Genomic DNA, 12,643 nt, shown 5'->3' on the forward strand with positions numbered 1-12,643 from the left:
TTGAAAGCTATTAAAGTATGGTTTGTCTGAGCAATGAAAATTTTATTGTGAGTAATTTACATTAAATTTTGTACTTATTGGATAGCAGGTGATTAAGATAGAAGAGTTGAGATGCCTTCAGAAAATCTGTCATTTTAATTTACACTAGGAGAAATTAAGGATTATTTTAAATATTGCCTTATAAAATTATATACTATTAAAATATAGATTATTACTTTTGGTGTTATACTGCATTTATTGGTACAACATTAATAAAATATTGAATGTAAGCTATTAATACCTCGTGACATGCTCACTAAATGATTTTCAGGCAGGTAGGGTTAATGAAACCAACTTTAAATAAAAATATATTACATTAGTTACAACTTAAAATACACAAAATCCAACTCTTTTTTTTTCCTGTGTTATATCAATGATGCTCTAAAAACAATTGACATCAATATATGCTGTTGTTGTTTTGAATTAAGCACAAAGCTACACAATGGGTTATTTGTGCTCTGCCTACCACGGGTATCAAAACCCAGTTTTTAACGTTGTAAGTTTGCAGACATACTGCTGAGACACTGGGGGCTATCAATATATGCAAATATTGATCTAATCTCTCCCCCCAAACAATACCAAATGTGTAAGTAAACTTAGTTTGTGACATAAACTTTGTAATTTTAATTAATTTGATAGCATATTAATGTTAAAATAGACTTGGTGGCAAAATAGTAATGTTTATGTATTCACAAGTTATCCAAAGGTATAGATAAAACTTTCAACCAATGGTCAAGCTGCTAAGTCATTAAGTACACATAATAAATAATGTAATTATAAAAACAGTTAATATAACAACTAATAGTATAAACAGGTACTAAACTAAGTAAACTATTTATATTATGCTATACTATATTGTGAGTTAGTATAAACTTTATGAAGTAATCCAACATGTTACAGTTATTCATTACTTCCTTGCTAAACTAAAAAAATAAAGAACATAGTTGGTAAAGTAAGGGGTAATCATGATAGTTTTGAGAAGCTATCTGTAACTTTGTAATTTAGTAAGTATTAGTAGGAAAATATTTTAATTTGCTAAAAAATTAAGTAAATTTGGTATTTAAAATACAGTGAAAGAAACTAATGTGAAAAATAGTGTACTCATAAGCTGTATATGCTGTAACTGTTTGTTATTAATTGTATATCCTAGCTATGTTGCTAATATTATAATTAATTTTTATTAATTCTAATAGCCTGGTGGTCATGATGCTTGGCTCATAATCTGAAAATTGTGGGTTTGACTATAATATTATAATACTCTCCTTTCAGCTATGAGCATTATAAATTATAGTCAATACATTTAGAGTAGACAGTGGTGTGGGTGGTGATTAGCTGTCTTATCTCTAGTCTTAATTAGGGATGCCTGGTGCAGATAACCATCATGTAGTTTTGTGCAAAATTAAAAAACAAGCAAACAAACACATAATACTAATAATTTTTCTTATACCAGTATTTTGTAGTAAAAATTTCATATGTTATAGATGATATTGATATATTGATTATATTGATAATATAAGTATGTTGTAAATATTACTGATCTCTTCTATTCTAATTTTAACCATGTAGCATGTTTCAGTGTTTTAAATATCTAATGATAATATCATCATTTTATGAATGTGATATTTGATACAATAACTTTTGTAACTGATATCAGAGCTGAACAAACATAATATGCACAAGTTTGCTTCTCATTGGAAAATTTATAATATTTTTATAATAACAAAACTATATTAGTGTATAAGTAATATTTTAGTTAGTGTAATGGGCTTTGTATAAATGCTTGATATTTATTTCTTAACATTGGATGGATAAGTATCAGCACCAATAAAAGATCGATCTTAAACTTTGTTCAAATATCAGTTCAGTAATGTGTTGTGAATCTTCAAAATCTCACTTCTACCCTATGTTTCAGCTCTACAGAAATTTATTGTATTGTAATAATATTAGTTGGATTCTTTCATTTTGTTTAGTTAGATTGATGGGCTTTATGTAAATGCTAGAAATTTTTTGCAAATTTTGTGAATGCTAAACATGTAATATTTTGTAAGTGAAGAAATAAATAAATTAGGTTATACAGATCATGCTGTGATATTGCTGTGGAATTACATGTAATACAAGATCTTTTATTATGTTAAAACAAAATAAAAAGAAAGAAAGGGAAAACGGGTGCACAATATTTAGATATAGTTGGTATTGTGATCACTAACAGAAAAAAACTCAGCAAAATGTTTCTTTTGAAACAAATGTTTTTTTAAACTTTGTATTTCCTTACATTTACAACTATTTACTATAGAGCTTGGGTAATTTGTATTTCTTTGTATAGGGAATGGTCAGGAGAAGGCTGTTGGGTTAAGAACTCAAGTGTTTCATATACAGTTTGTGCATGTAACCACTTGACCAACTTTGCTGTTTTGATGGAAATAAAACCACCAGAGGTGATATACTGTAGAATTTCAAACTATCCACTTGTGTTAATAAATTATTAAAAAAAAAAAAATTCACTTTTAGGTAGACAGCTAGTATATTAGTATACAATAAAGTGTATGTAATATTTAAACATCTGCATGACTTCTATCATCACTCAGTGATGTGTGCCATTTTTGATATAAGTGCTATTTCTATAATTATACATTAAAATGCATCTAATTCTTCATATGAGTATAATTTTAACCATCAGTTGACAAAAGCATGATTTGTTGTAGCACAGGTCAATGTGGACGTAAATTAGAACTTCCATAATCATTTAACATGCAGTTATAATAGTATTTTGAACACTAACATGTATGTACTTTTGACATCAGTATGGCTCCTTTTATCAAGTATCAACATTAGGGTTACCAGATTTCCAGGGAGAAAATTTGTGAATTGTTTTTTTCTTTGTATGAAATAAAACTGCAGTGGTTCTGAAACAGTTTGAATTACTATAACATACTTTGGTGCTAATGTGGCATGCAATCTACAAAGATATTTAAGCTATAGTGTGCAGCCTATAGAGAAACTGTTTTTATCACTGTTTTAACTTTCATTTGCAATTGGCACCAGTTATTATAAATAAAACATCTCAAGACCCAAAGCTGATGACTATAATTTGACAGATGCAAGAAAAGAGGCATTTTGTTTACTGAGTGATATTTTTTCAAACATTTTGTTCAAATTTTAAGTATGGTTTAATTCATTTCCATATTAATTTAAATTTAGTTAAATGGCTCATACAAAAATATTTTTACAATCCACATAAACATGACATAGAATAATAATTATAGATTCAAAGAGTACAGTACTTAATGTATTGTGTGACCCTAAAAAGATAACTGAAATTACCAGTGTACAAATTCTTATAATTTATTATTTTTATTAAGGAAATACCATAATACCCTTGTGGAAATATCTGTTTGTGGAACCTTATTTTCAAACTTAGACATTTTAGTAAGTTCTGATTGTTCAAAGGCCCTACTCCCATTCTGAAATTTTGCCTACCTTTAACATATTTAAAAAAATCCTTACTATTAATTATTACATTTATAGTTAACTTTTTGATCTTCTATAATCATCCAAGTCTTATAACACTGTAGTCATTTTAAACTTCTTATACTTACAATGCCTTTTTTTAAATTTTAACCTTTCAAAAAAAAAACCTCTTAGACTTGCAATATCTTTAGATTTGCAAATCATCCAAATCTCCCATCATTGCAGTCAATTTAAATTTCTTTTAAAATTCTGAGTTACTACCACACACATACAGATCTACTTTTTAAAATCTAAAATAATGAAAATATCTAACAGTACAATGCAGCTAACAGAAACTGTAAGTTAGCCAAAACTAATTCTTCACCCAGCTAGAACTCTAAATATCTCAATGTCTACTTTTTTTTTACTGAACATTTGGGCCACTTGTTGAGAATTTAGCTCTTGTTTAATCCTGTTCATCAGTGATAGCATAATGCAATTTTCTTTTGATTATAACACATTATGATGTGTCTTGCTCTTGACATTAGTATGATTTTTACCATTAGTCACAGATATGTATATTATTCTTGACATTAGTGTGACTTCTGCCATCACTTATTAAAATATATGTAATTCATGACATTAGTATGTAGTATATCATCACACATTAAGATGTGTGTCATTCTTTATATAAATGTATCTTTTGTTCCCACTTATTAAATTGCATTAATATTTTTGAATCAATACAATTTAGAACATGTATACATGTAAATATTTAAGACGACTGATATCTCCCAACACTGTAGTCACTTTAAACTTTTTATATTTATAATGCCTTTTTTTAAATTTTAACCTTTCAAAAAAAAAACATCTTAGACTTGCAATACCTCTAGATTTGCAAATCATCCAAATCTTCTTTGTAATTTATGGTTTCAGTGCAATTTTGCAATAGTTTTTTTTTCTTTTTCATTCCAAGATGATCCAGTGGAAAAACAGATTTTTAGAAATCTTGAATTCTGTCAGTTGTGCTTTATGTTGTCTTTTTTTACTGACAACCATCACAGCTCTACATGTCACAAAGTAAGTATAAGCATTTCTCTACAATTTATATATTTGATTTTTAATATTAGATATCATTTATTTATATAACAAATTATGAAAGTCTTAGATTATTCTGAATATATAAACAATATTCCCATCTTCTTAATAATTAAATAAAACTGGTATAATCAGACAATTGACTTAGAAATGCTTTTTCAGGTTTGGTTCTCTGATAAAGTATCCAATGTAATGTTAATACCTTTTGTAAATAATGTGATGTAAATGTAGCCAATGCAAGTAACATTTGGTTACCTGAAATGCTTAGCTTTTACCACTTAGCTAAATAGAACGATTTTGTTTGTAATGTTTGCACAGGACAAGATTTAGTAAGTAATTTGACTTGTCATTTGTGTGTGCTATATCTTTAATTATTCTAGATGCTTTATGTGTAATGCAATCAGAAATGTTTTGCTTGAAATTTTATTTCATTATTTATGTTTCAGAAGTCTTCACACAGATGCAATAACAATTCATAAGAATCTTTGCATTTGTCTTCTGGGAACTGAGCTGATCTTTGCAGCTGGAGTTGGTCAGACCCACATCAGGGTTCTGTGTGGAATTATAGCTGGACTGTTGCACTATTTTCTACTGGTAGTGTTTGCATGGGTATTTGTTGAAAGTTTCCACTTATATGTGCTCCTTATTGAAGTGTATGAATCTGAGAAATCCAGAGCTATCTGGTATCATGGTTTAGCTTATGGAGTTCCTATAGTGATTGTGGCAATTTCAGCTATTGTGGATCCATACAGCTATGGCACAAAAGATTTTTGTTGGCTGCAGACAGACAATTATTTTATTTTCAGCTTTGTGGGCCCAGCAGTAGGAATACTTTTTGTAAGTATTAAAAATACAATAAATTAATAGGTATTAAAGTTTTTACCATTATTTTTTCTCCACACATAAACTAAATTGCAGTACACTGTAATTAGTTAATACTAATTTGTAGGTCAGCCAGATGATCTATGAGTACATGTGGTGAATGTGTACATTTGACAGATTACTGAGTCTTTCAATTTAAATTTTAACCTTAAAGAAACAAATACAGATGTCACTGATACCTCAAATAAAGTAATCTTACATGTAGTGCATGTCCTTTTCAGTATTACTTATATGAATGGTTTATGGGCATCTAACAATATAGAAATAAATTGTGCATAATGAAGCAATAATTATTTTATAAGCAAAATTTATTTATTATCATACACAAAAGGCATGTCTATGGTTAGAAAATTTCATTAGGTACAGTAAATGTTTTACATAACAGGGTACCTCCTTCAATTATTGTTCTACACTTATGAGAAGATTTTGTAAGTCAAATATAATTTATATTCATGATTAATAGCCTATACCTAATTCGCAGAAGTCTAATTATTGGTTATTTACTTTTTACTAGATACTTTCTGCGAAGAACATAAGCAGTTTTAACATACATCAATACAATTTAATGATAACAAAAGACCGACTGGTCCATCCACTATATTGCTCTATAATAAAGGTAAACACTTATAGCCAGCCTTTACCATTCAAATTTTATCAAGCTTTCATGTAAAGTATTTGCACCTACAAGATCTGAAGACAACCATTCTAAAGGCCAAGCATCCTATTAAAAGATATTAAGCAATTGGAGCTAAAAATGATTCATATTCTGCCAAGTTTATATTTGTATCCCTTAATTTCCCAATTCTCACCATTAAATATGGAAAAAAATAAGTGAGACATCAATGATATTAACTCTCATTAGAGTCTTAAACATCTAGGGCAGACCTTTTTCAAATTAAAACAGTTTTGAAGATTTTAATCTTTCCTCTTATGACAAAACTTCAATTTTAGGTATTGTCCTAGTATACTAGTAGTCCTGCAAAAACACAGTGTAATCTAAGTAATAACCTGTAGAATGACATTACAACCTCTTTAGGTTTGGATTCATAGTTTATGCAGATACAACCAAAAATCCTGTTTTCCTTCCATTAGCAACAATATACTGCTTCAGATGGTTTAAGAGACAGATTAACCAAAATACCAAGATATTTTTTTCAATAACAACATGAAGATAATCCCCATCAAAATTATACTTAATTCTAATTGTGATATCTCACATTCATTACCTTGCATTTACTATAATTAAGAACAATTGCAGTTTACTCATCCAACTCATCAAATTATCAGAATTTTTTTTGAAGTGTCAGCATTTTCCTCACAGTGAGCAACACCCAAAACTTTAATATCAACAGTAAATTTAAATAATTTATTGATCATTTCTGTATTAATGCCATTAATCTAAGTTAAGAAGAGAAAAAGTCCTAACACTGAACCCTGAGGTATACTCCATTTGTGGTATAAATCCAGCTTGACTGAGCTCCATTTATAACAAAACTTTGCTGTCTTTCATCTGGTAATTTTCTGTCCAATGAACAAACCTACACCCTAATCTAAAGAGGCAAATTTTTTTAACATGTCTTTGATTATGTGGTATCTTGTCAAGTGTGTTATGAAAATCCAAATATATTAAATACACACTAGTACACTTTATCTACTTAAGTAAAAATCTCTTCATAGAATATCAAAGATTTGTTAAAGTATCTACTAATGAATCCATGCTGATTATCCAACAAAATTTTATGCTTTGTTGAATGGCTTTGCAAATCATCTTTTAGAGACAATTTTTATACTTCCTTTAAAAGGAGGATTAACATTAGCTAACATCAAATTTCTGGCAGTTATAAAGTGGCAAGTGCCTCACATATCCAAATCTTTAACCTCATTCAATACCTTTGTGCAAATATCTATCTCAGGAACTTTAGTTTTCAAATTTGTATTTTTAATAAGCTCAAAATTACTGTGATCATGTTGTTCAATCACATATCCATTTAACAACTGTTCATGAAAAGGAGTATTGCTTAAGTCTTCATTTCTAAAAACATTAATAACCCATCCATCCCATAATCATCAGGCATTAGTATTTCTTTGTCATTCTTCAGAGGCCCTACTCCCATCCTACCACTTTGCTTACTCTTAATGTATTTTAAAAAATCCTGACTATTAACTATTAAATATATAGCCAACTTTTTGACCTTCTATAATTGTCCAAATCTCCTAAAATTCCACTCAATTTAAACTTCTTATATTTATAATGCTTTTTTTAAAATGTCATGCTGTATAACCTCCATGAGCCAATCGTTTTTTTCTTTCCAGCTATCCATTTTTTATAAGGAATATGCTTATTATTCATATCTAAGAATTTAAAAAAAAATTCCATATTTGAACAGTATTTTTAATCAATTAAATTGTTCAATTCACAGCAGATAGTTCTTTTCTCATCCATTCAAAATCTCTTGAAATATGGAACCAAAATTTAATTATTTATCTCCATATGCAGCAAAACATCAAATCTAATTAAGCAATGAGAATTGAATCAGCACTGTCAATTTCCTTTACAATCACAAACATCTCAATCAGACACCCCAAACTCGTTTTATTTCAAGAGATTTCAGCCTCTTCTCATATGACAATGCCTCTATCATAAGCACCATTCTAGTAACCCTTCTCTTAACCTTTTCCAACAATGTAATATCTTTCCTGAGGTAAGGAACCCAAAACTGCACACGGTATTTCAAATGTGGCCTAACCATGGACCTTTTTGAGGAAATTATAACATATTTTTCTTGTATTGAATATTTCTGTAGATACAAAATAAAATCCTAATTGCTCTATCACTAGCAATAGTACACTACTTTGATAGCTTTATACATTGATCAACTATTACATGACGATCTCTTCATAACACTCTTAAGAATATTCCCATTGAAATTATACTTATAATTCAAATCACGATAACCCATATGCATTATCTTGTATTTATTATAATTGAAACCCATCTACAGTTTATTTGTCCAGCTCACTAAATGATCTAAATCCTTTTGTAAATCAGCAGCATCCTCTTCATTACTAGCAATGCCCAAAACCTTAAAAAACCTGCTAATTTGAGTAATTTACATAAGAGGCGAAGGATTATAAAAATGTTGACCTTAAGCAAAATAAAGAATTATCTGTAAGACATGATGTATGATCCTTTACCTACTTTCCTTTCTTCACTAAAATACATCATCTTGCAAAAACAAAAAGCCCCCGAGTGGCTCAGCGGTATGTCTGCGGACTTACAATGCTAAAAACCGGGTTTTGATACCCATGGTGGGCAGAGAACAGATAACCCATTGAGTAGCTTCGGCTTAATTCAAAACAACAACAAAAATGAAACATTCACTGCTAAATTATTATTCTTCCCAACTCATTAAAAAAGTAGTTGTAGCCTATAAAAACTCGACCCTCTGTAATAATACTTCTAGCAGCTTTACTTACCTATTAAATATTAATCAATATTTTATATTTTTTGGGGCATAATAATAATTTAAAGGTGGTAAAATATTGTACAATGGCCATTTGTTTCAATTAATTTGCACAAGGATGTATTTACTTATTGAATATTGCTTCATCTATGTCATAATACTTAGCCTTGAGGTGACCCAATTGACAACATTAATTCAGTTTGACTAAACTCCATTTATGACAACCCTCTGCTTTCTATTATCCAGCCATTCTTCTTTGAAATTTGCTAATTTATCCCTCAACATCTGTAGAGGTGATTTTTTTACAAGCCTTTATGTGGCACCTTGAAAATTGTTTTTTTGAAAATCCAGATATATAAAATCTACACACTTATCATCATTTACATATGCAGTAACCTTTTGGAAGAATTTAAAAATATGTTAAGGCAGAAGTTTCCCTTAATCACACCATGTTGGCTATCTGATGAAATTCTAAACTTTGTTAAATGGCTTTGCAAAGCATCTTTAACACTTTCCAAAACTTTTCTCAGAATGACTTAAAACTAATCGGTGTAAATTATTGTGTGACCATTTTTGTCACTTCCCTTGAACAGAGGAGCAGTATTAGCTAACTTCCAATACTTTGGTATTGGCCCACTATTCACAGATTGATAGAAAATAGTAGTAAGTAGCTCATACATCCAATATTTAATAACCTTGAAAACTGTTGGGGAAATGTCATCATATCCAGAATACTTATCATTTTTTAAACTTCCCAATTTTTCTTTAACCAGCTCAAAATTAATGTGATTATTTTATTTGAACCTGTTTCAAGATCAAAGCCATAAATCTTTTAAGTACCTAGTAATGCCTTTGCATAATATCATTAACCATCGTATCATGTTGCTATTTTCCCCAGTTTAGCATTCTCCTTATTTATTACCTTTACTTTACATAGGATAACCTCCATTTCTTTTCCAACTCACAAAAATATGCATGCAACTTATACATCTTCACCACTGTCTTCTATTTAACTTATGGCTACTAGACTGTTATTGATCTTAGGGAATTCCTGAGAATAATTCTTTGTAGTGGCTGGACAGAATCTTGGGTAATCTTGTTGAAAAAAACAAAACACTTTGTATCTTAAGAGAAAACAGTCTTAAAATTTTAAACAATGTGTATGACTTTTATATGTGCATATTGGATTTTAACATTCCAATGATCCTGATTGTATCATAATATTATAAGATCAACCTTGAATTTGTGTTTTAGTTGTCTTCATCTGAGTGAAAGGATCCATATTATCAGAGGAAATGTCCAAAAAAGTACATTCCACTTGTGTCTTTAGTATTTATAAATAAAAAGTTTTAATATATATGTGTGTATAATGATTTGACTAAGATATAATGTGGAGAGTTTTATTTGAGGTCATACAAACTTTTATTCAAGGAAATCCATCAAACTTTTGAGCTTATTGTTCTAGCAATAATTTGATAACATTCTTTATATCATATTTAAATGTTATCTACTACTGCAGTAGCTGTATATAAAATGTTAGAACAAGAAAGTACTCAAAAATGTGAATTTTGTTTTGATAAATTAATTAATTGATAAAAGATCAGTTAATCTATTGAACTCAGTAATCAAACTTGCAAGTGGTTATGTAAGTAAAAACCAAAAATATAGATTATTTTTCAAAAAAACCCAGCATGACCAGGAGGGTTAACGCATTTGACTTGTAATCTGAGGGTCACGGGTTTGAATCGCCATTGCACCAAACATGCTCGCCCTTTCAGCCATGGGGGCATTATTATATGACAAACAATCCCACTATTCACTGGTAAAAGAGCAGCCCAAACGTTGGCAGTGGGTGGTGATGACTAGATGCCTTCCCTCTGGTATTACACTGTTAAGTTAGAGATGGCTTGTAGAAATAGCCCTCGTGTAGCTTCTCACAAAATTCAAAAACAAAAAGACTATATATTATCAAACACAACTTTTGATATTTAGATAACTTTTTTATCCAGAACTCAAGTTACTACACATTATTTTTGAAGGATTTATGTAGGTTTTATAACATGTAGTATCCTCATAGAGTTTGTAATTTAGTAATTAGATTTGAAGAAATTGTTTGAAAAATTTATTTTTGGCATAAGAAATGATTTAAATTGAGGAGTAATCTTTTTTCAACATGTAACTTTGTTTTATTATTATATTGAAATAATTCTGCTTACAATTTTTATCTGTAAATAATCAAATTTAACTGCTTATTTTATCAGTACATTACTATAAAGTCTTTCTTATAAATAATTCAAAGGTGAATAATTATGTTACATAATTCATGTATGTTATCTTTAGTTTTTGTTCTGAAATCCGTATATTTCGTAACTCATATACTTCTATGCCCCTTGTTATTTATTTTGCTAAAGTTTATTAATGGGTAAATGATTAAAAACGAAATTATTCATTCTCTTCTACTTTGAAAGAAATGCTCATTTTATGTACCAGTTATAAACAGCTCAAATGTTGATATTGCAGTCCAAAACATTAATTGTTTGTTATTTTGTTTGAAGGGGAGTGCCGTGTTCTTATGTATAGCCACTTGCATTCTTTGTCATCATTCTGGCATTAAAACCATGGTAAAAGGGAAGGAAGAGGCAAAACTTTCAAAAATTAAGTATGTCGTTTGTAATTATAATTTTATTTTTTAGAATACTTTGTTATATATATTAATGTATGAGACCATAAACAATAAGATGTAGTCAATTGTTAAATATTTTGAATTCCTTCACCAAACCACTGTTTATGTGTACAGAGAGTAAAATTAAGCCCAGTCTGTTCTATTACTAGAGGTATCAAGTGATTTCATTTTTAGAAATAAGGATATATTATTTCTCTAGCCAGTTTCTATTTTAATAATGGTTAGTTTATAAGAACTACATCTTTTGATGGAAAAGTGATTAAATTATTTCCATTGCCCATTGAGAAATATCTCTAGAATAGAAAAAGTAAAATATACTTATAATATAAAGTAAAATATAAAAGTAAATATATAAATACAGATGTAAATGCTTTTTTCTTGACAAAAAGTACCAAAGACTCTAAGGAATAATGACAAAAAAAGGAAATCACAATATCGAGCAATTCTTATGGAAAGGAGTCTGTTCTATAATGTTTGAATAAAAGAAAATAAATGAAACAAAGAAAAGATGATTTAAAAATATATATATATATATATTGTGCAACATTAACTTAGACTTAAAAACTTGACCATTCCTTGAAAAAATCATAATAGTTATATTAATATATTTTTCCAAAAACAGTTACATAAACAAACCTGTAATAAACTGTCACTCATAAAAATAAGTAAATTTAAAACTTAAAACTATATGCCATCTAAATCATAACACATTAAACATAAATAGTTGTTTATATCTAACAGATATCTTTTTTCGTAAACGAATTTCTATTACAGGATATCGATAACATGGACCAGTATAGTACTTGTGTCGCTAAGCTCTACATGGACAGCAGGGTTACTGTATATATCCCAATCTAGACACATCTTAGCCTATATCTTCAGTATATTCAACTGTATTATGGGAATTCTTATTTTCTTATTCTACTGCATCAAAAATGAAAGGGTAATATTCAAATACACATTACTGCTTGTACCTTCAGACTTTTAGTTGTAGTTTAGTTATAATAATCACCAAAAAGTTATTGTTTAC

General features: G+C 28.9%; 1 protein-coding gene across 6 annotated transcripts in view; it reads left to right on the forward strand.

Annotated features, from left to right (window-relative positions):
- Positions 1–12,643, forward strand: part of LOC143244881 (latrophilin Cirl-like) — a 93,475-nt gene that overhangs the window by 72,493 nt on the left and 8,339 nt on the right. For all 6 annotated transcript variants that reach the window (XM_076490335.1, XM_076490336.1, XM_076490337.1 and 3 more), the window contains 5 exons: positions 2,363–2,474; positions 4,463–4,566; positions 5,031–5,421; positions 11,486–11,589; positions 12,388–12,556. In XM_076490335.1, coding sequence (XP_076346450.1) covers positions 2,363–2,474; positions 4,463–4,566; positions 5,031–5,421; positions 11,486–11,589; positions 12,388–12,556 — 880 coding nt within the window. The remainder of the gene's footprint in view (positions 1–2,362; positions 2,475–4,462; positions 4,567–5,030; positions 5,422–11,485; positions 11,590–12,387; positions 12,557–12,643) is intronic.

This window comes from Tachypleus tridentatus, chromosome 2 (genome assembly GCF_004210375.1).
Source record: "Tachypleus tridentatus isolate NWPU-2018 chromosome 2, ASM421037v1, whole genome shotgun sequence".
Classification (NCBI taxonomy): Eukaryota; Metazoa; Arthropoda; class Merostomata; order Xiphosura; family Limulidae; genus Tachypleus; species Tachypleus tridentatus.